General features: G+C 49.8%; 2 protein-coding genes across 4 annotated transcripts in view; both read right to left on the bottom strand.

The window, feature by feature from the left end:
* Positions 1-6,281, bottom strand: part of LOC118206411 (protein argonaute-3) — a 36,054-nt gene extending 29,773 nt beyond the window's left edge. For both annotated transcript variants that reach the window (XM_035379116.1, XM_035379122.1), the window contains exon 1: positions 5,613-6,281. In XM_035379116.1, coding sequence (XP_035235007.1) covers positions 5,613-5,631 — 19 coding nt within the window. In that variant the 5' untranslated portion in view covers positions 5,632-6,281. The remainder of the gene's footprint in view (positions 1-5,612) is intronic.
* An 8,450-nt stretch (positions 6,282-14,731) lies between these two features.
* The window catches only part of ago1 (argonaute RISC component 1), a 29,147-nt gene continuing 21,534 nt past the window's right edge, over positions 14,732-22,344 (bottom strand). For both annotated transcript variants that reach the window (XM_035379135.1, XM_035379143.1), the window contains exons 15-19: positions 20,683-20,877; positions 20,058-20,192; positions 18,826-18,927; positions 18,237-18,436; positions 14,732-17,726 (exon numbers count right to left, since the gene is read on the bottom strand). In XM_035379135.1, the coding sequence (XP_035235026.1) occupies positions 17,618-17,726; positions 18,237-18,436; positions 18,826-18,927; positions 20,058-20,192; positions 20,683-20,877 (741 nt within the window). In that variant the 3' untranslated portion in view covers positions 14,732-17,617. The remainder of the gene's footprint in view (positions 17,727-18,236; positions 18,437-18,825; positions 18,928-20,057; positions 20,193-20,682; positions 20,878-22,344) is intronic.

The following is a 22,344-nucleotide window of genomic DNA, read 5'->3' as shown; positions in this document are numbered from 1 at the left end:
CCAAATAAATCACAACACAGGGCCAAGTCCTGCCCAGCGAGCTAGAGTTCAAAGGTCAAAGGTCGCCAGGGATCATATTCTGCGGTCAGGGCTGGAGAGACCGCAGCCGCTGCCCTCCGTGGACAGGCTCAGCGGACTCCACCGCCGCTCCCCTCGCCCGGGGGGCCAGACACGGGTTCGACCGCGCCGGGAGAGAGGGGTGCAGAGGGGTGCAGAGGGGTCCCCCCATTTTCCTTACAAATAAAGGGCCGGCTCCGCCCACCCCAACAATGGGGCCCCCGGGCCCCCCGAAAAGGCCGCCCCCTCTCCATAGAAACCCGACGCAATCCGCCACCTTCGTGTGTGTGTGTGTGCGTGTGTGCGAGTGTGTGTGTGTGTGTGTGTGAGCGTGTGTGAGTGTGCGTGTGTGTGTGTGTGCAAGTGTGTGTGTGCGTGTGTGAGTGAGTGTGTGCGTGTGTGAGTGAGTGTGTGTGTGTGTGTGTGTGTGTGCGAGTGTGTGTGTGCATGTGTGTGTGTGTGTGTGTGTGGGGGGGGGGGGGGGCATTGTTGAGACCTTGCTGAATGAGCCGAGACTGGGCAGCTCAACACCCCCCCCCCACCCCCCACCCGCACGCCCGCTTTGAAGGGACGGCTTCCTGACTGGGAGTACAAGTCAGAGCGGCCCCCACACAGACACGGGGGGGGGGGTCGGGGGAGACAAACTAAAAGAGCGGGAGAAACAGAATAAAGAAGAGGCAGAGGAATAGAGAGAGGTGCCCAGAGAGAGGAATGGAGAGAGATACTCAGACGGAGAGATGGAGAGAGATGGATAGAGGGGTACTTACAACCTGTACTTAATGTTAGTCCCTTATATGGTAATTATTGTTCTGTGCATATGCTAGATAACGTGGCGTAATCTGAGTTTGGCGGTGGTTTGGCGATGATGCTCTGGGTGCTCCGCCAGTCAAGCGTCACCAAATTTAAATGAATTAGGAGGAGGGGGAGACGGACAGCACGCTTGGTTCTAATTATTAATCATCGTAAATGCTCTCACTCTCTGGACCAGGGGTTCCGCTCTCGATCACAGGGGGTCGGTGGGACAGAGTCTGAAGGCCACAGCCTCAGAAAGCAGCAGGTTTCCCGCACAGCGCTGACATGTTCCAAAGAAAGGCGTACTTTCCCCGGTACTCAGAGTGGAAGTTCTGCTTCCAGACGATCGCACGACGTTACCAACGCGTTCAGCAGAAAACGGTCATCGAGCAAGCTTTCGATTTGCACCGCAGTAAGAAGAGCGCAGGAGTTTGAAACGTACAGGTTTTTAACCCGATAACGGCCTGACCTCACAGCCCTGGGGCGTCGGGGAGGACGACCGATCGTTCAATCCCGCGCAGTGCAAAATGGCGGAAGACAACCGGCACGGCGTCCGGGATGCCTCGCCACGCTCCGACAGAAAGACCTCTTTTTTCTCCCCAATTCCTCTTCCCCATCCCTGACCCCCTCCCTATCCACGGTAGCCAGTCAAACGCGGAGAGCGTCCCATCTGGAGATTGTGACACACCAAAAGCTAAATCGTCTAGCTTGTGTCTGATGCCCTTACACGGTCTTACGATGCAGCGTAGTCCAGGGAGGCCATTACCAAAGCCCCCGCAAAGCAGCGTAGCAAAGCGGTTAGAGAACTCGGCTCATAACCCAGGGGCTGCGAGTTTGATTCCCAGGTGCTCAGATTCCCAGGTTACCGCGCCGTACCAGCAAGGTGAGCAAAGCCGCTTCACCTGATCTGCTTCAGAAAAGATCCAGCGGCAGAAACGGAATGTGTGCATAAAAGCGTATAAACCGTGCAGCCCAAGCCATTCTGAGATATCCCTCGACATAAACACGTAAACCTGGCTCCTAGAGGGAGGCCTGTATCCGTTTCACCATCGCGTGCCAACGCCGGCCCTCGATCAATTATACACAAGCGCCGGTTCATTCGCAGAGCAGACCTCAGTAAAACTTTAAAAAGGGACGGGTGTTCAGCCATCTCCTATCAATAAAATGTCATATTTATGTAAATGGTTGGGGGGAGGATGGGGGGCAATTAAACAGCTGAGGGCAGAAGTTGGCACGAAGTCCAAAAAAATGGATGCAGCTCTCTGTCCAGGAATGGGGCTCCCCAAACCGGGCTTAAGCCAATCACACAGAACAGTGATTCAAGCCCCACCCCTTTCCCTCGGTGCGCTGGCAGGAACCAATCAAAGCTCTCGCCTCAGAATCAGGTGACCGGAGCTCTGCAGGAGGATTCGATCCGCTGGCCAGGGTCTCGGAGGCTTCCGGAACGTCGCCGTGCCCGTCCAGCGCGGGACACGGGGAGCGAGGAGGACCCCGCCCCGAGGGCGTGCGTTCACTCAGCCGAAAAGTCAGAGCGGGACGTAGCCTCGCCGCGCGAAGCTAGGGTAAATACCAAAGGTGTTCCTCCTGCTTTACCAAGCCAAAGGCCCCACGCCAGCCAGCACACACAGCTAACAGCGTTTCAGGCCCCCAGCCCCCCCACCCCCAGGCCCCACGGGGGCCTTCACCCGGCAGACTTTAAGCCACGAGGCCTACAGAACCAGACATCCAACCCCCCCCCCCCCCCCCCAATTCCCCCCTTTACATTTCCACACGCTGGTGACGGGCTCAGAGTGCTCCAGGTAGCGCTTAATAATTGACCCGCAGCCCGGCGTTCCTCAAGGTGAGAGCCGCGTATCGCACCGCGGCCCTGTTAACCATTTAACCCAAACCGCTCACGACCGCTCGCGACCGCCCGCGACCGCCCGCGACCGCCGCTCATTCCCAACTGTCCCAAAAACTCGCCGAGCGCCAGGCCGGTCACCGGGGGGGCCCCCGTCGAGGGGGGCGGTGGGGGGGGGGGGTTGAATGAACGGCCGGGCCGCGTATCGAATGTCGCCGGACGCTCGGGTGTCGCGGCTTCAGGAGGAAGGCCCCCCCGGCGTCGGTGCCAGAGGAACCGCGACTGACGTCGGCGGCCCTCAGCCACCAGGGCCTCGCCGGCACAGACCCCAGGTGATCGCCGACGTTCCGGCGCCCGCGGCGACCCGCGACTCGCGGGAAGTCATCGCAGACATCCGAACGCCAACTCGCGTGGTCCTGTTGCTCAAACTAGCCGCTAGCTCAAGAGCTCGCCATGCTCCAGCTGTCACCAGCCTTCAGGTTAAAGTCTTTTTGAAGTCGCCTAATCTCTGAAACGGCTGCGTCTTAACCCAGCCGTTGAGCTGTACAATTGACCTGAAGTGTGTTTCTTGCTAATGCCCCCCCCCCCCACCCCCGGTTCTCCATCCCAGGCAATGACTCTCAGCTTCAGCAGCCCAAACCCCCCCACACCCACCCACCCCCCCCCAAAACAAAACTTTCCACTCACCGCCTTCAGGTGTGTCAGCTGGCCTTTGTGTTTCTTTCAAGTGCCGCCCACTCCCCCCACTAGCACCCCCGCTGCCCCCCACCCAAAAACAAAATCCGCCTCGGGGGGTGACTCAACCTGTCTCGCTGACTCACGCCAGGGCGCGCGGGGGGGGGGGGGGGCTCTCAAACCCAGACTGGACTACATCACCTCTGATGGGCCGATGAGCTAGACCCACACTTCCCAGCACATGCAGTCACCACTGGTTACAGACGAAGAGGCGATCGTTACATCACCCCCCCCCCCACCCCCACCCGAAAAAAACCCCCTGTTGACTGAAAACAAAAGACCTCACACTCTTACAGGTGCTGTGGCCTGGCACAGGCCCTGATGCTAACGCCAGCTAGCCTATCGTAAAGGCAGTTCCATACCACCATCTGAGACTGGGCGTGGCCAAGCGGAAGAGTACCACAAAACACCCAACGCCAGTTCTGAATATGAACATGATGATAACGATACAGACTGAGCCTTGGCGGTGAGGAGCGGAGGGGGAACACCCCCATGCCTCAAAGCACACTTCACTGCAAATGAGCAGCGTTTAAGACGCTGTGACCTGATGCCTCAATCTGACTGCCGTCTGTCTCTGGTTGAGGGCACGGACAGCCTGCGCAATCGACGCCGGGCACCTACCAGCGGGCCAGGCGCACCACACACAAGCCGCCACAGCTGGGCACGGCCTCCACGACACTCACCAGGCCCGGCCAGGCCCCCATTTTCTGCTGCCTAAGCAGTCAGACAGGCTGCACAACATGCCGACAGATTTATAGCACACACTGACTGACACCACGCTCAACACCTCAGACTTCTCACCATCTTTCCTCTCTATTAGCTGCCGTGAACAGCCTACTTGAACGCAACTCCATTACTCCTACACGCTACCATTTCAACTCTTCTCACGGGCTACACAGCACACTGTGCAACTGCAATACATTTTTACCTTGGGGAGGGTTGGTGGAGTTGGGGGAACAGTACAGGAATTATCCTTCACTGAACAGTGAGAATAGTGTGATATGAAACTGCCTTGCCAGCAACCACCCCCCTCCCCTCCCCAGGGCCAAAGACCTTGCATAGTCACAGTCATTTCTACATACTTCTATCGTCTCTCTGTCGCGCGGGTCTCCATGGCTGACCGGTGTGTGCATGTGTGCAAGTCTTACCACTGCCCTATTAGGTCGCCATCATCAGTCTAGCAAGCAGCTACAGGCAGAGCAGCAAGACAGACAGGGTAAACCGGCCTTCGAGACGCGAGGGCGGCCCCATGATCGAGATCACTCCTTAATTTACCGCAAGCAGCGTTTAATGGACCGTGCACAATAAAGAATCTTGGTTTGTATGTGTGTGTGTGTGTGTACTTTTGGAGAGTGGAGGTCGCAAATAAGGTTAGACTAGTTACATTCTTGGGTCGCGCTACAAAGCTGGAACAAATTTGCTACAGTCTAACCTCGCAAGGCCCACGAATTTTTACAAGGCTGTGGAGAAATGAGAGAAATCGCCGGTGGAAACTAGATTATGTATTAGCTTGTGAGCTAGAACTGAGCAGCTAAACGAGCTAACTAATACCCTCTCCTGAGTTACGAACAGCAATGCGCTAACGTTGCCAGCTGCCGGTTCACCAACTTCTGCTCCGCCCCGGCACATTGCCTAGCCACCGGCCTAACGAACGGGATTGGAGAGTCTCCTGTCAGACACACCTGAAGGGATTAGCCGGCTAGCTAACTCCCACCTGTCCGTTACAGCCTAGGCCGAATGACGTCGGCAACGGGCAGGTCAGGCTAGCAACTTCCACTCTTCCTGTGCGATTTTACTAAGCGGCAAACCACCTCACCAACGGCCACAGATGATATTCAGATAAGATGGCTATCCATAAACTGGGTTGGGACAACCAGAGACCCGGCCAGCTGTCTCCAAGTCCATACTTGAGTCAGCCACATTAGCTCTCTAGCTGTGCAAAAAACTTGGCTGACAAACCTAGGTCAGATGGACCCATCTTTGCTTTTTTCGCGCATAACGTTGCCAAAGAAAATTAGCCAGCTAATAAGCTCGTTGCCTAGCGTAAGCTAGTTGGCTAATTGTTGCATGAGCTCAACTTCATCGCTTGTCAGCAGCTGAGAAGCTCGCTTGACAACGACCAACTAAATATAAAAATCACATAACTACACGGGCAAAGAGTCGAAAAACGACAGCAGTTGTTAGTTACCTGTAGTTCCGATTTCCATTCATGAGGTCTCTGTCCGGTTCCTCCCCGGCTCTCAGTTGACAAATCCCGGTGATCGGTTCCGCTCAGTTCCAGCACGTTCGGTGCCGTTAGCTCGGCGCCGTAACTTCGACAGAGCGGGGGGGGACGTGTTCCCTCAAGAGACGGATACTCCTCCCCACTCCCTGGCTTCGTCCCTGCTAAACGGGCCCCTTCTTGTCGCTCGGGGGGTCCGCTTGGCCGGTGGTCCTTCTTTGCCCCGTGTCTGCAAGTATTACAAGAACAACCTATTCGATACGACTTTTTTTTCTCTTTCCGGACTTTGATTAGCTGATTAGTACTTTTCCCCCGGCCACCGAGTTCTACTCCTAGGCTCGGAAGGGTGTCCAGAGAAAAATATTTAGCAAGCTAGCTAGCTAGCTGCCTCCTATGCGCCGCGGTTCGACTGCTCTCCGGCGACGGATCGGTTTCTCATCAGAAAAACGGCGGCGCCTAATTTACCGCTGAATCACGAAACCTAATCCCGTCCGGGGGGTAACAGATTATCCACAGCCGGTGTATAAGTGTTGTTTAACCGGCAAATCCAGGTTTCTCTCCCCGATGTACCCCCGTATTCTCTGCCCGGTTTCGGCGAACCTCTCTCGGGGAAATCCTGACTAGATATGAGGTGGCCCTGATTCGCTGACGGGAACCACCATAGGCCTCGCTTTCTCATTGGTCCTCCAGCAGACGTGTCATACGTCATTATGACAGCTCAAGAACGTGCCTTTGAGGACGGTGAAAAGGAGGCAGCTTTTGCGTTCAACGTAGAATACATTCATTTCACGCAGTTCATGACTGAATAGAAACCTTGATGACTGATCGTGGGTTAGTTAATCAGATAAGTTTGAATATACGTCTTGGCGTGTCAATCTTTTTATTTTTTATTCCGTAGAATTGTGTGCCCTGTCTTCGCTTCTACCCCACTCTCGGTCTACTTCTGTCTGGGTTTTTGTGTTCAGTTGATAATTGTTCGAAGTTACTGAAATGACTTGGCACTTATTTAGTTGGTGGAAATTAAACAAAACAAGAAACCTTGGCCGGGTTTGTCTTTTTGCTGTTCAGTATAACATATTTCGTACAATCATGCTATAGATTACATACATAATGAGCCTAGCGGTGGAAGGAACGTTGTTATTCAAGCGGGCCTTTATTTATGGTTGTGTTAATTGGCATAATAATGAAGTATACTGTATATTTAATACAAGGGTGGAATAGCCATATATACATTTGTCATGAGACCGCAGCCACAGCGGGATAAATTGAAATTATATTTTTAAATGGCACGAATTTCACAATTGAAGTGGTTGCCATGGAGACTTCACGGAGTATACATCTGTGGAGGCTTACCGCTGCTTAGTCTATACACGAAACGTGGCCAATGGGATGCCGCCATTCATGCCCTAGAATAGAATAATAGAATTAGAAAACTTTAAAGTCCATTAAATATAAAATAAAATGGAAATTTTCCTTCAGCTCAATGCTCATTGCAAGTGACACAGACAAAGGTATACACGGATTAAAAATTAAAAAAAACATTGGACAACCATAAAGTCACTACAATGTCCTTCAAGTAACAACACCTTAAGTCCTTCAAATAACATCTCCTGGTTATTCTTATAAATGCACCTATGTAGAATCATCCATGTATGACTACATGATGGTTATATGCTGGGCTAGAATGTCAATGCTATGTGATGAGGAGTCTGTTCATAAATGGTTTCTTGCATGCCAAGAATGTTTGTTGATTTTATTTATTTATTTATTTTTTTAATTGAAAGAAGGAAAAACAAAGGCTGGTGTTTTTTGTATCACAGACCTTCAGCTGATTATTTGCTTTTTTTGTGTCTTAACAAAACTAATGGATTCAATAGCCATTTTATCTACTCCCTCTTTCTTTTCTATGTCGTGGTCTAACAGCATCTGCTGTTCAAACAACAAAATGTTATGTCATTATAAAGCAAACAAGGAGGATTATGGGTAAATGTGTGTATATTGAGTGAAAGCTCTTTGTGACCTCTATGGTGGCATGATGTTCTTACGAAATAATCTTGCATGTCCCTCAGACCAGTCCATACACATACGCCTGTCTGTTCGCACACATCAGTCTACACGCATCCAATAATAACAACAAAATATTAACAAAAGCTAATTATTTGTGTATGCATGACCAATACTTCAAAAAATAAACAAACGTATACCTGGATAGTGGATATACCTGCAAGCTATCAGCAGGTTTGTCATATACAGTCAAACCGCCAAACATCGCAGGATGTATGAATTTTTCATTAGCAGCGATGACCCGTCGTTGACCTGTAGCGACTCCCGCAAATATAACTCCCTGCAAGCTCTCGCCCAACGATAAAAATAGCCACGGTGCCATCATCGCTGGCTTAAGCCGGGTTTTTTTTTTTCTAAACTCCTGATTCCTCACACTGTGGACGGATGAAAAGACAGACGTTCCTTTTATCTTGCAGGCCCAGTGAAATCGCGTTGTCTCTCGCGATTCCCTGTCTGCGATCAACGGGCCACGCATGACGTTTTGACCGTTAATACCAGACTTGTACAGGTAAGAACAGTGTTCCGGTGCATTTGGAACAGTGGTCTCCAGCCCTGGTCCTGGAGAGCTACAGGGTCTGCTGGTTTTCATAGTGACTCTGCACTTCATGAATCAATTAGAGCAGTTGATTACACACAGTTAACTCAACTCACCTGGTGTCTTGGGTCTCAATTGGGTGCTGATTTTAAGGTGAAAACAAAAACCAGCAGACCCTGTAGCCCTCCAGGACCAGGGCTGGAGACCACTGATTTGGAATGTTCGCTGTTATTTGAGTAGACTGGGCGTGTCCTGGGGGGCCAGGTGGATACGATTGGCTCCACTGGATTGGTGGAGAGCTGACTGATGGCGATGAGCTAAAGTACGTAATTGGCCACAGTATTAAGGGCACGCACAGAGTCGTCCGTGTCAGTCACCATACCTGCTACATTCTCCAACTGGATGTTCACCTTCAACAGGTCTTTGGTATTTTGTGAATGAGCCCACTGAACGGCAGGAAGCACGATGAAGCGTTATCAAATAGATTTCCCAATCCTCTGTCATGGACTGCTGTCTTATTCACAGGGTTTTATTAATAATTCACCATTAGCATGAACCTCGCTGCTTTACCGTTTTCTCCTCTGTTGAGTGGAAATGCATAGTTGGGCCAAACGGTGAAATAAACATCAGTCAGCATGTATTGGATCTCATTTTACAAAATGGAATAAAACATTTCTCCACCTCTGTCATTCTGGTAGACTAAACCCCTCCCCCCCTGCATGCTGTATGAGCCAGAATTAAGGGGGGGGTGGGGGGGGGGAACTCGTGGCCGTGATATTGCCGCTTCTAAGCGAAGCTTAGACTGTGCTCAAGCATGTGACTGAGGTTAAATTTTTACAGTAAACCTTGAAGCATTTGACCCATTTTCTGTCATTCAGTGCACATGAAAAAAAATTCTTTGCTCGAGGCCGAGTCTAATAGCTCCTTGTGGACCAGCACAGCTAGTAGAGAAGAGTGTAGTGTAATTTAATGGAACGGCACACAAAGCTAAGTTTTACTCGCGTGTGACGTTTTGTCCATGACTTCTACATCACCGGAAGTGAAAAAAGCATTAAGCAAATTTTTTGGCCTCTCCACCACCCATAATGCACTGCACACTCACATGGGCACCAGGAGAACCTGCAGTGGTAAGCACAATACAGTCACAAGGCAGGCACCTTTCCCATGATGCACTGGCAGAATGTCTCAAATCTAATGCGTGAATGGATTTCTGTGCCATTAATCCACTGTGGCACCATTGATATCTATGGTCTCTTTTAGCGTTACATAGTAATAAACTCTGGCCTTGAACATCTATCGATTCTTTAGGAACTCCATAATGCACTGTGGCCTTGGGATATCTATGGTGTTGCTTCCTGGTAGTGTATGCGTCACATTCTCAGTCTCATGGCCTGGGTGGTGGTTTGAGGAAGAAGAACATCTGCGTATTTTTAAAAAATAGAATATCAGCAATGACACACTAAAAAAATTTTTTTTTTTTTTTTTTTTAAAAAGCAACAGCATGGTTATTCTCTGAAAACATATGGCTTGTTGGACAAAGGAAAGGGAATTCATAGCCAGTCACACTCTGCTTGTTATGTTGTTACCGGGGTGTTTTTTTCTTTCTTATTTGTGCTAGTATATCAGGAGGCGCACGCACTACGTGTGGGCTGCTCAGGCTCGTCCAGAAGGCACCAGAACATTTTGGCTGTGAATTAGGCCCTTTGACGGAAAACAGGAAATGCATTAAAAAAAATTTTTTTTTTTGGCCGTGCCTTCAAATGAGGTCCGGCGATGATGACGATTCTTCTGGCGCGATGGACGGGATGAGGAGGAGCGCTCCCGAGATGAAGACGAGGTCCCAAACCCCCGACCCCGCGCAGCCACGGGGGGTCTGCTTGGCTTCTGTTCCCAGCCCCAAACTCAGAAACCAATTTAGACGGGCGAGGAGACACAGCTGTGTAATCAAGCGCTTTAATTGATCAATTAAGTGCTACGATGGAAAAGCAGCTCGCCCTGTGGCTCTCCAGGACCAGGGTCTGTGCAACTGGTATGTTTAAGTGTAAACATTCCCATAATTGTGAATTTTTTACATAATTTATGAGCTAAACATGAAAAGGGGGGCAAAGTGCTCCCTGCTGTTTGGGGGAGGGGTACACTTAGATAAGTGCTCCTGGGGCTCCAGAAATATATATATATATATATATATACTAATAATGAGATACCATATATATATATATATATATATATATATATACATAGCAAAACATACATACAGAGTGTGATAAAGTGCTCTCTCTGTGTTTTCCATTTCCTTGGAAACAAGGGGAGGGATGGAAGCAGCACACTTAATGAATGTGAGACTCGTAAAAATGCACCTTACAATCTAAGACCAAAACCTCCGGGCTGAAGGAACTCCTGGCCTGCCAAAACTAGGTGAGTCCCCACCACACCCCCCCCCGCCCACGATGGTTCCAGACTGAATGTGACAGCATGTCTCGGCTTTAAAGTAAATACATCCGTGAAAAATCTCTCCGTGCTTTGTTATGACGTTTAAAAAAGCATGGCGATTATTTCCTTCAGTTCACACTGCCCTGGGAGATTAGCTGCAGTCCGTCCCCTTCACTTCTCGTCCATACCATACGAGCATGGCTCAGATTTACTGCAGAAAGTCATCTGTTTCGGATTTAGAGAAACCAACCACACATTTCCTGTTAGTCACTTCCTAGCACTTCCTTTCAAATTTTCCTGGATGAGTAAGATTTTGACTGGTTAAAGAGATGCTGTAGTAAGCAGTGTTTTGTTAATTGTGCTTATGTGACTGCCTCGCACAGACGAGTGTAAATACAATCTTTAGCGCTACACATGAACTGTTTGTTTTGGTTTTTTTAAAAATCCTTTTTTAATCCTCCTTCAAGGAAAAACATTTTCCATTCAACTACATTTTGACCATTATAAAAATTCACTGATCCAAATCCAAATTTGAATTCATTACTTTTATTTAAAAATCGTTTTTTTTCCTTCAGCAAATAAAATCTCATTCTGGTTCAAATCACAGATTAAGCAAATAGCGCTCCATCTTGCACCTGTAAGGCACGAATATCGCAGAGGTTGCTCCAGTATCATTATTAAATAGGTATAATGTCCCCTAACCGTACTAGAATGTTCGTGTGTTTGTGCTCTCGTGGTATTTGAAGGACGGAGGACCCCTCTATGACTGCCACACCACGATGGCCTTTTGACCACGACCTGTTAGGTGCAGCCATTAGGAGGACCCAGGACCATAATGGTGGTCTAAATGGCCAGAAAAATAAAACAAGGCTGAGGCTACAGCTTCAGACTATACCTAGAATAACCACCACCACGCTGTATATATTTAAAAAAAAAAAAAAAAAAAACCCTTTTTCCTGTCACTTGTTACATGTTGACCCATCCCTGCACTTCTTGGTAAACTGTATTCGTCCTAATACTGTAGCTTATTCTTCTGCCTAGTTTGGCTTTGCAGATGTTAGACCAGGATAGTGTTCATTGTTCTCGGCTAGAAATAGCTCTACAAAATAAGTAATTGTACCTTACTGAACCCGTGTTCAGCAGTTGTCTACGATCATGAAAATGCACTTTTGTACGTCGCTTTGGATAAAAGCGTCTGCCAAATGAATGTAATGTAATGTAATGTAATGTAATGACGCCTGCCCGCAGCAAAACAAACTGCACTCTCAACCAAACCCTGATGAGAGGGGGTTTCTCTGTGCCAGGTTTACGACGATCTCGTCAGAAAGCGAACGTTTCTCTGCGCCGCTGCGTGCGGGAGTCACGTTTATTGTTTTTTAATTGAAAGCTGTGAGCCAAGGGGGGCTATTCCTCAGACCACAGACTTTGATCGGCAGCGTGAACACGGATTTCCTCCTGAACACCGACACTTATAGCTCATCTGCTCCATCGGTATTCAAACGCAGAGGGGAAAGACTGTTTGCTGATGCTGCAAATAGCATTTCACACACTCATCCTGATGCCAGCTGATCTTTCGTAAAAAAACAAACAAAAAAAAAAAACAGTCTTAGAGAATGCTTAGCAGACACTGAAAAAAAACAACAAAACATCGCAAAAATGATATCGCTAGGGAACCCATTTCATTGACCGCAAGACCGATCGCACTCCTGAAAGTGCTCCATCATTAGGGGTTCTCATACCCAGAGCACGAGGCATGGAGTTCATTTTGGAAGTGAAAGGGGGAACCTTCAGTGTCCCAATCCCCTGACCCTGAAAGAGGGGCCCGGCCACTTGGTGGGCGAACAGAGACTGCCCCCTAGTGGTCAGGGAGATGACTGCACGAGAGAGAAACCACACCACACCCTGGTCTACCCAAAAGTCTAGGATAAAATATATTCCCTGAGTCACAGTCTAGTAGCACAACATGGAAATATCCATTAATCTCAGGACTTAGTGGTAACTGGTGGTTATGTGCACAACTGGCACATAACAAACTCATTTTACAAATCGTTTAATGACACCCCCCCCACCATACTAACTCCATATATGAAGCATGTAATAAAACCCCCACCTGTCTCCCCGTCTTATCTCCTGTCAGAATTTAAACAGATGGCAGCTGTAACTGGTGGAAAGCAGAGAGAGAGAGAGAGAGAGAGAGAGAGAGAGAGAGAGAGAGCGAATGTTGCGCCTATTACACAATAGAAAGACCAAAAATTGGCTGAATACTTTATAAAAGTTTAAAATCCGACACGGAGAAGAATTCTACCGAAGTACACAATCAGTGATCACAACCTAGCCATTGAAATAGGTCAACAAAGACATGGCTGGCCAGAGAAACAAAAGACTGCAAGCACCGAGACTGTCCGTTAATGATTCATATCCAAAAAAAAACCCCCAAAAAAACTAGCTTTAAAATTCAGGATGCATCTCAATTCAAGCCCTCAGTGACACATTGCAATTCACGGCAACGGAAGCCCAACAGCTCAGTCCTCAGTCCCCTACCAGTCCCCTTATCAGCTAATGAGAGTAAAACAAGTTATGAAACAGAAATAAATCTCTTACCTGGAACACTGGGATGATGTAAGCAAAAAAAAAAAAAAAAAAAAAAAGACAAAAAAACAGATTGCTATCAGGCCCTGAAAAGAGACAACACATTAGCTGAGTATCTCTTCTCCGTCAGAGACACAAAGCAGACATCTGTACCTACGCGGTAATGGCCACGTCTTCTCTCTGTCCGTATAAATAAGGATAGAGACATTCATTTGCTCAGGGCTGCCCAACCCTGCTCCTGGAGATCTACTGTCCTCTAAGGTTTTTTACTCCAACCCTAACAAAGCGCACCTCATTCACCAGCTAGGACAGGGCCGCCCAACCCTGTTCCTGGAGATCTACTGTTCCACCAGGTTTTCACGAAGGTTGAGTATACTACTTGCGTACTGAACAGTAGACGGGTGTGCCAATTTGGACACGGTCCTCACTGAGGTGAGTAATTGGTAGGATCAGGTGAGCTTTGTTAGGGCTGAAATGAAAACCAACAGGACAGCAGATCTCCAGGAGCAGGGTTGGGCAGCCCTGTCCTAGCTGTTGAATAAGGTGCGCTTTGTTAGGGTTGGAGTAAAAAACCTTACAGGACAGCAGATCTCCAGGAGCAGGGTTGGGCGGCCCCTCTCTAGCTGTTGAATAAGGTGCGCTTTGTTAGGGTTGGAGTGTAAGCCTACAGGGCAGTAGATACAGCAGGGTTGGGCGGCCCTGTTCTAGCTGTTGAATAAGGTGTGCTTTGTTAGGGTTGGAGTATAAACCTACAGGGCAGTAGATCTCCAGGAACTGGGTTGGGCAGCCCTGCTCTAGCTGTTGAATAAGGTGTGCTTTGTTAGGGTTGGAGTGTAAACCTACAGGGCAGTAGATACAGCAGGGTTGGGCGGCCCCTCTCTAGCTGGCGAATGAGGTGCGCTTTGTTAGGGTTGGAGTAAAGACCTTACAGGACAGTAGATCTCCAGGGTTGGCCAGCCCTGTTTTAGCTCATCATCAGGGCCAGCATAACCAATAAAAAATGCTTGGCAGGGTGTAGTTTTTTTAGAAAAGCATTCTCACACGCTCTGAATCTTTACCTCCGCTGGTCTTCAACCGGAGCGTTTGCAGTCGTTACTTTGCGTCCTTGAAGGTGAGATGTGTGTGTGTGTGTGTGTGTGTGTGTGTGAACTGCTGCAGAAGTCAAGCGTGACCGCGCGTCTAGAACACACGTGCCCACGCATGACCAGAACCCAGGAACTTTATGACCGCAGGACACTGCTGGTGGATATTTCTTACACTGTCAAATAATTCTTATTGAAACCTTCAAGATCTTTATTGTCAGCGTATTACCGATAGCATTATTCCTATGAATTAATATCTGAAGGCTTTTTTGGTAAAAAAAATCAGGACAAGATTCCTTACACAATACAAACTGTGTGTGTGAATGTGTATGCATGTGTGTGTGTGTGTGTGTGCATACCACAAAAGAAGGATATAGTCAACAAAATTAATAAAAAACAAATTTTTATTATTTTTTAAAAAATAACCCTCCCAAGATATCCCATACTATTCCTTACAGAGCCAAGAGAACTAGTTTCTGTTTTCCTCTTTCACTGATCTATTAGGAAGTGCTACAACAGGACCCCTCCGCACTGGTGGCACGTATTGCTTGGTTAGCCCGGCTGGGGGCAGTAGTAGTTGCGCCCCCCCCATCCCCTCTCAAAGCAGGTGGCAGTGACCCCTCCACCCCTTAAAATTAAAATTCCTTTAAAAAAAAAAAAAAAAAAGTGGTACATCATCCATGTGTTGTCGTCTGATCTGAGGGAACTTGATTCTGTTCACGGAAATTAAAAAACGACGGTGGCGCCAGACGACGAGACGGAGCAGAGGCGCTTCCGTCACTTGGGATGAGGACACGGGGGTTGCCGGGATACAAGGAGCTGCCTGACCCTGTGATGCCCCCTTGAGGAGAAACTGTGGCACTACACGGGTTCCACAAAGGTAAACTTAACAGGTCAAACTCCGTGGTCACTGCTGACGATTGATGGAATTACAGGAGCAGTGGGGGGGGGGGGGGGATCAAAACGGAGATCTCAAACTCCCGTCCTGGAAGGCTGCAACGTCCGCAAGCCTCCGTGATTCCTCTGTCAAACAGCAGCCCGTTCAGGCCTTTGGAAGCAATGTAGGCCTTAGCTAGCCAATGACGTAAGTGCCGAACCACACCAGAGACCGGCAGACGCTGCAGCCCTTCGGTTTGAGATCCCCGCTCTAAACCTATGTTTGCAAGAGCCCTACAGGACCGGAGTTTGAGATCCCTGCTCTAAACCTGTTTGCAAGGGCTCTCCAGGACCGGAGTTTGAGATCCCTGCTCTAAACCTGTTTGCAAGGGCTCTCCAGGACCGGAGTTTGAGATCCCTGCTCTAAACCTGTTTGCAAGAGTGCTCCAGGACTGGAGTTTGAGATCCCTGCTCTAAACCTATGTTTGCTAGAGCCAAGGTGAGGCATGGACCCCTGGACATACCTGCCCCCCTCTAAAGAAGCCCCAAAAATATGAGGGCGCAGGGGACCCCGCTGTCAGTCAGAGGAATCGAACACGCACACACTCACACACGCACACGCGTGGTAAAGCCAGCTGAGCTACTGGGGATGAAGGAGTACGGATAGCCGCCCGTCCATGCTGCAAGCCCAGTTCTGTGATCGGCGAAGGACACAGCGCACCTGTGGGCTTGCGACAGGACAGGGTGGGCCTGGGGGGGCGGGACTACAGCGGCCGCTGGGCCAATCAGGCCGAGCGCCCTAATACTGGTCGTGGCCAGGCAGGAAAGTGCTGAGGGACAGGAGTGCAACAGCAGTGTGTATGCGTGTGTGCGAATGTGTGTGTGTGTGTGTGTGTGTGTGTGTGTGTGTGTGTGTGTGTGTGTGTGTGTGTCTGTGCGTGCTTGCATGCTTGTGTGTCCCTGTGTTGCTGAGGAGGGGCGGTCTCCCAAAGAGGTTTTAACATGAAGAAAATTGGCCCAGTACATTATTGACTCGTGTTCAGGTGCATGGGTGCATTGCATAGCACCCTTGTGTGTGTGTGTGTGTGTGTGAACTGTGTGTGAGAGGTGTGTGTGCGTGTGCCTGGGCTCACGTGTGTGCATGCGCATGTGTTCATGTCTGACAGGGTGCACGTGTGTCCACAGAACACAATGGAAGCAGTAAGACTCAGCACTAGGATGGAAAAAAAAAACAAAAACAGCCCTTTCCATCACAAGGGCCCAGCCAATCAGGCGTGGCGCAGAGCACCAAGAACAGGAAGTGGAGGACCACTCCCATTTAGGGGGAGGAGGGGGGGGGGGGGCGTGGCATAATACTGACATTAAGAGCTGAGTGAAATCCCCTCCCCCCACCCCACGGAACACACGGGACCCCCCCGAAGTGTCCGTTATCACATTCGAAGGTCCGCGGCTGGCGCCAGAGTTTGGCTGGTCATCGGTCAGTTCTTTCTGAGGCTGGTTTGGTCCGGTCTGGTCCGGTCTGGTCCGGTGTGGTTGGTCGGGTTGCATGTTTGCGTGGGTGTGATCACCGGTCCTGTCTCGCCCTCCCTCTACATCTCCGCTAACTCTCTCTCTCTCTCTCTCTCTCTTGCTACTCGAGTGGCCCTAACTTCCTCGATACTACGCTCACGTAAGGCACTCTTTCTTTAGTGTCTACAGCTCGCTACGTCTGCTTTTCTCACTCTCTCTTTCTCTCTCTCTCTCTCTATCTCTCACTCCATCAATCTCTCTCACGACTCACAACTCCTCCCCTTTCTCACCTCAGACCACAGTGCTATTGTCACAAGCCGAAAGTCGAGTGCACACAGCCTACGTGCTACCGCTAAGTGCTAATGTACCGAGCCTCACGTTCCTCAAGGCCATTTAAACAAAGAAAAGAAAAAACAAAAAATTTAGAAATTAAAAAATAATAATTAAAAAACATTTAAAAATAACAATATAATGTAAATTAAGAGCATCATTAAGAGTTGTGTTGGTTTTTTTTCTGTTTCGTTTGTCTCGTTTTTTTAAAAAAAGAGTCCGTTCTTGCCGCGGTTCAGAGGCAGCATAGCAGTGGCAGTCAAGACCTCGGGCTGCCTCTTCCTCCTCGTCTTCCTCTTCCTCCGTATTGCATACATACATGTGAGTGTGAAGGTAATATACAATAATGCACATTTAAAAAACAAAAAAATAAAATGATAATTCATGTACAAGAGCGGTCCGGTGGTATAAAAGCCCTCTCTGCGCGTGGGCGTGGCTGCCCAGTGGAGGCAGTTTTGGGGTCTTTCGTTTTGTCTAGTGTTGTGTTTTTTTGAGGAGACGGACCCTCCTGCACTGTCCCGGGTGCGTTTGGGGGCTCTGAGGTTTCGGGGTGCGTCTCAGGCGAAGTACATGGTGCGTAAGGTGTCGTGGTGAATCTGCACGGCCTTAGCCAGAGCCTGGGGGTCCCGCCCGTTACTCTGCCCCGAAACGTGGCTGCCCTCCCCGCTGTGGAGCACACAGAGCAGAGAGTCAGGGACAAACCCACACGCCACATGCTACACGCTACACGCGGCAAACATCACTCAACATGCCACACGCTACACACGGCACTCTACATGCTACACATGGCAAACATCACTCAAAATGCTACATGCTACACACAGCACTCTACATGCTACACGCTGCACACATCACGCAACATGCTACATGCTGCACACAGCACTCCACATGCTACATGCTACACATGGCAAACATCACTCAAAATGCTACACGCTGCACACAGCACTCTACATGCTACATGCTACACACAGCACTCAACATGCTACATGCTACACACAGCCCGCTACATGCTACATGCTACACATGGCAAACATCACTCAAAATGCTACACGCTGCACACAGCACTCTACATGCTACATGCTACACACAGCACTCAACATGCTACATGCTACACACAGCCCGCTACACGCTAATCAACGCTGACTGAGACCCCTCCCTCCCCGGCCCCGCCCTCACCTGTCGTGTTCTTTGTCCACCAGGTGGTAGCGGGCTCGGAAGGCCACCAGCCGGGCGTAGTAGGCGGGGGCGGGGATGGAGACGGAGCGGGTGCAGCGCACGTAGGTGTGGCACAGCTGGTAGGTGAGGATCTGAAGCTCATCGGCGGTGAAGCGGTTGTCGTCCCACAGGACGTAATAGTGTGAGGGGCGGCTGGTGCCCTGTGGGGGGAGGGGGGTGGGGGGTTAGTAAAAAAATCCACAGCTGCCGTTATGTACATTCCACATTACATTTATCCAGAGCAATTTACACACACAAAAGCCATTCACACAGCTTGATATGGCTGGAGGAGTCCAGGCCAAGTACCTTAGCTCAATGGTACAACAGCAATGCCCCACCTCGGATTCACACCCGCAACCTCTGTTACAAGCCCAGTGCACAGGAAGTTACATCATACTGCAGTGTCAGCTGGGAGTGACCCAAAAAAGAGCAGAGGAAGTCGTGTGGCTCTGAGAATGACCAGGGGCCGGTATATCCAGCTCATTTCAAACTCAGCTTGTCTCAGACCTGATCTCCAGCCCCTCCCTCCGGGCATCACCTCCACACTCACCTGTATGCCCGCGTGGCTGCACAGGTAGAAGTCGAACTCAAAGGGGTGTGTGATGCTGGTGTCAACTGTGGTACCTGCCGGAATATTCCCGCTCTTCCCAATCTGAGAGAGAGAGAGAGAGAGAGAGAGAGAAGGAGAGAGTGAGGGAGACAGATGAGAGATGGAGACAGCGAGTGAGAGAGACAGACAGAGAGAGAGCACGCGAGAGAGACAGACAGACAGACAGAGAGAAACAGATGCAGGGAATGTTAACAGGTCATTATATTCTTCTTCAAACAAAGTGCAATCCTCTCATGTCCCAGGTGTCGCTGCGGTCGAGGGCAGTGCCACCTCGAACACAAACCGCTTTCGTGAGCGTTCTCTGCGTAAAATCAGGCTGACCCCCTTCCCCTCTTCACCCTGGTGAATCCCACCTGAGTCTCCTGGGCGAGTCTCAAACCCCCCCCCCCCTCCCCGTGCCAGGGCTTCCTAATTTAGACCGTGCCATCTGTCAGCGAGAACACGGCGTACCCACACCCACAGCTCGGGTGTGTCACATCCTCTCATTAAAAAAAAAAAAAATTAAAATTTTTTTTACGGAGGCCGACCTCCCTCAGGCGAAAGGCCGTTATGATGACATCAGACAGACGGTGAAAAGGCCTGGTCAGCGCTTCTGAATTCCCTGCCATTTAGGCCCAGTCACGGTGCTCCCCTGGGGTTTTCCACCGCGCCAGACACGCGTTCACACACGGGGAGCGGTCAGAAAGGGATCGCGATTCAGATCAAGGACACGGCACTCCACCAGGTACTGAGGACTCACAGTGCCAGCTCAGTCCAAACGGGGGGGGGGGGCTTCACGGTCATTAAAAACAAATCTGCGCATAGTAACCCAGTTCACAGACAGCACTGATATAAACAACACGCTTTCCTACTGTGAGCAGAGTGTGCGGTGAGTCATTTATGAAGTGGACTTCCTCCATACCTCCTCCCTCCTTCTCCACACCTCTTCATCTCTCTCTTTCTCTCTCTCTCTCTCCCCCCTCACTCCCTCTCTCTCTCTCTCTCTCTCCTCCTCGCTCTCTCTCTCTCACTCCCTGTGTGTAAACTTAAATTCTCTGAATCCCGTTGAGCTGACTCACAACACTTGAAGTGAATCTCCCCCCCAAAGCAGTGCCCCACATGGGTGTGCCATGTGGGGGTGGCACGTGGGGGTGGCACGTGGGCGTGGCACGCGGGCGAGACCTGGGACTCACCCGCTCGGACTTGTCGGCGCAGAAGAGGCGGGTGTGGTGGCGCTTCTGCACCACGATGTAGGTGATGCCCGGCTGGTAGTCCTTCTCCAGCTTAATGCAGGCATCCCTGATGGCCAGCAGCTCGTAGTGTAGGATCTGAATGGGGGGTGGGGGGTGGGGGGTGGGGGGGTTATAACACAGTTATAACAAGGTTACAACATGGATATGACACAGTTACGATTCAAGTCCCGTCAAAGCTCCACCGCCCCAAATTCAGGAAGACGGCGGCAGACGGTCAGTTAAACTGCATGTAAAAATGGCCGCCACCTCAATGTCCCCAAAAATGAAAGAAAGACTCCTCTAGAGTCTTTAAACCCCAAAACAAGCCCTGACCATTTTATTTAAATAAATGTAGATTCTGATCCAGAATCAGGTTCTGAGGTGATAGTTTATATAGCCTACAATTTGGACCTGAAACCTACATTGCCAAAATCTTTCACCTGAAAAATAATTATGTCACATTCAGCATTCAAATTTTCCTTGGTTTTAACCGTTTTGAAAACTGAAGGATTTTCAATGAATGTGGGAACCCAGATCCTCCCACCTCTGCCATCTCCTAAATCTGCCCACCCCCCACCCCCCTCACCTGGGGTAGCTGGCCCTCTGGAACCCCGTCCCGGTAGAAGATGATGCGTGTGGGCTTGAAGCGGGTGGACTTGTAGAACTGGATCAGCAGCTCCCGGACCATGTAGGACAGGTCCTCTATGATCTCCTGTCTGGGCCTCTGGACCCGCACCGTAGCACAGTAGCGACTGGGATGAGCGTCCATACTGCCCACCACCTGAGGGAAAGGCGAACGGCTCATCAACGACTAAATATTCATTTAGGAACAACGTAAGAATGCATAATGAGGAGAACAGGCCATTCAGCCCATCTAGAATATAAGAATACGTAATGAGGAGAAAAGGCCACCTTGTTATCACTTTAAAAATCAGCAACCAATCCAGTGTTAAGAAACCAGGTGATGGGAGTTAATCGTCCAATCAAGAAAGTTAAAAGCACCATTCATTCATCCAGGAATACACCCTGATTGACAGGTTGTCAATCCCTCAAGGGGCCCACACTCTATTCGCTCGCACACTCATACCAACAGGCAATTAAGAGTCTCCAGTTGGCCTAACCTGCAGGTCTTTGGACTGTGGGAGGAAAGCGGAGCAGCCGGAGGAAACGCACGCGGACACGGGGAGAACACGCACAGAACTCCACACAGAAAGGCTGTATCTGACCTCGGTACCTTCTCGCTGCGAGGCGACAGCGCTTTTCACTGCGCCGCTGTGCCACCCCCACACAAAGGACAATGCAGGGAAAATAAATGACTAAAGACAACAAATGCGGCACTCCAACATTCAATAAGAACCACTGGAGGCAGGGATGCGCTTGGCAACGGCGACAGGACTGACCTATCAGGACGCAGCGGCCCTGGCGTTGGGATCAGGAAACTAATCGAGAAAGAACAATGGAGCAAATCACTCTAATCTGCGTAAGCGGTTAAAACTTGAGTCACATTTTCCGTCGCGTCGACCTCTAACCTGAAAACTAAGGAGGTTCAGCAGAACCAGCCGAGACAGCGCTTGCGTCAAAGATTTATTAAAACCCACGCATGTAATCGCCCATTTCGAAAATCGACACCCACAATGAAAAAAGAAGATGAAAAAAAAAAAAAAACAACCCAGAAAAGGTCACAGAACAACACGACAACCCTGAAAAACGCAGCGTTACCGCCCACTGTCTCGGCCTGAGGGTCACAACAACATTTAGCCGTAATAATAATTGACGATTGCGAGTATTATTTTCCCGGCTTTTTTCCCCCGCCAGGTGACGCACAGCGTGTGTGCGGTGCGCTACCTACGGCAACGCCGCGGACCGTGGCTCCGCGCCACGTGCCACGTGGGCAGGCGGGAGGACAAACGGCTGCGGGAAACGAGGGAGCGAGAGAAAGAGGTGAAGAGGCCGGCGATTACAAAAAAAGGACAGAGGGAGGAGAGAAAATAACGACGGCTCAAGACAGGAGACGGAGGGAAGGAAGAGAGGGGTGGGGAGATCTGAGCAAAACGAGTCAAACAGAAGTGGGCAAAAATATTTTTTCAATATTTGCAAAAATAAGGGGATTTCCTGATGACAGTGTTCAGGTTGTTTTAATCCTGAGAAAATACTTTTTTTAATGGAACAGAACAGCAGAAGTGGTTAATTACACGTCAGTCATTTCAGTGTGGGTCCAACTAATTGCTCACTAAAAATACTGGGTTTA

The sequence above is a fragment of the Anguilla anguilla genome, chromosome 1, assembly GCF_013347855.1.
Source record: "Anguilla anguilla isolate fAngAng1 chromosome 1, fAngAng1.pri, whole genome shotgun sequence".
NCBI lineage: Eukaryota > Metazoa > Chordata > Actinopteri > Anguilliformes > Anguillidae > Anguilla > Anguilla anguilla.
Note: the sequence above shows the minus strand (reverse complement) of the source record. Positions and strands in the feature narration are given on the sequence as shown.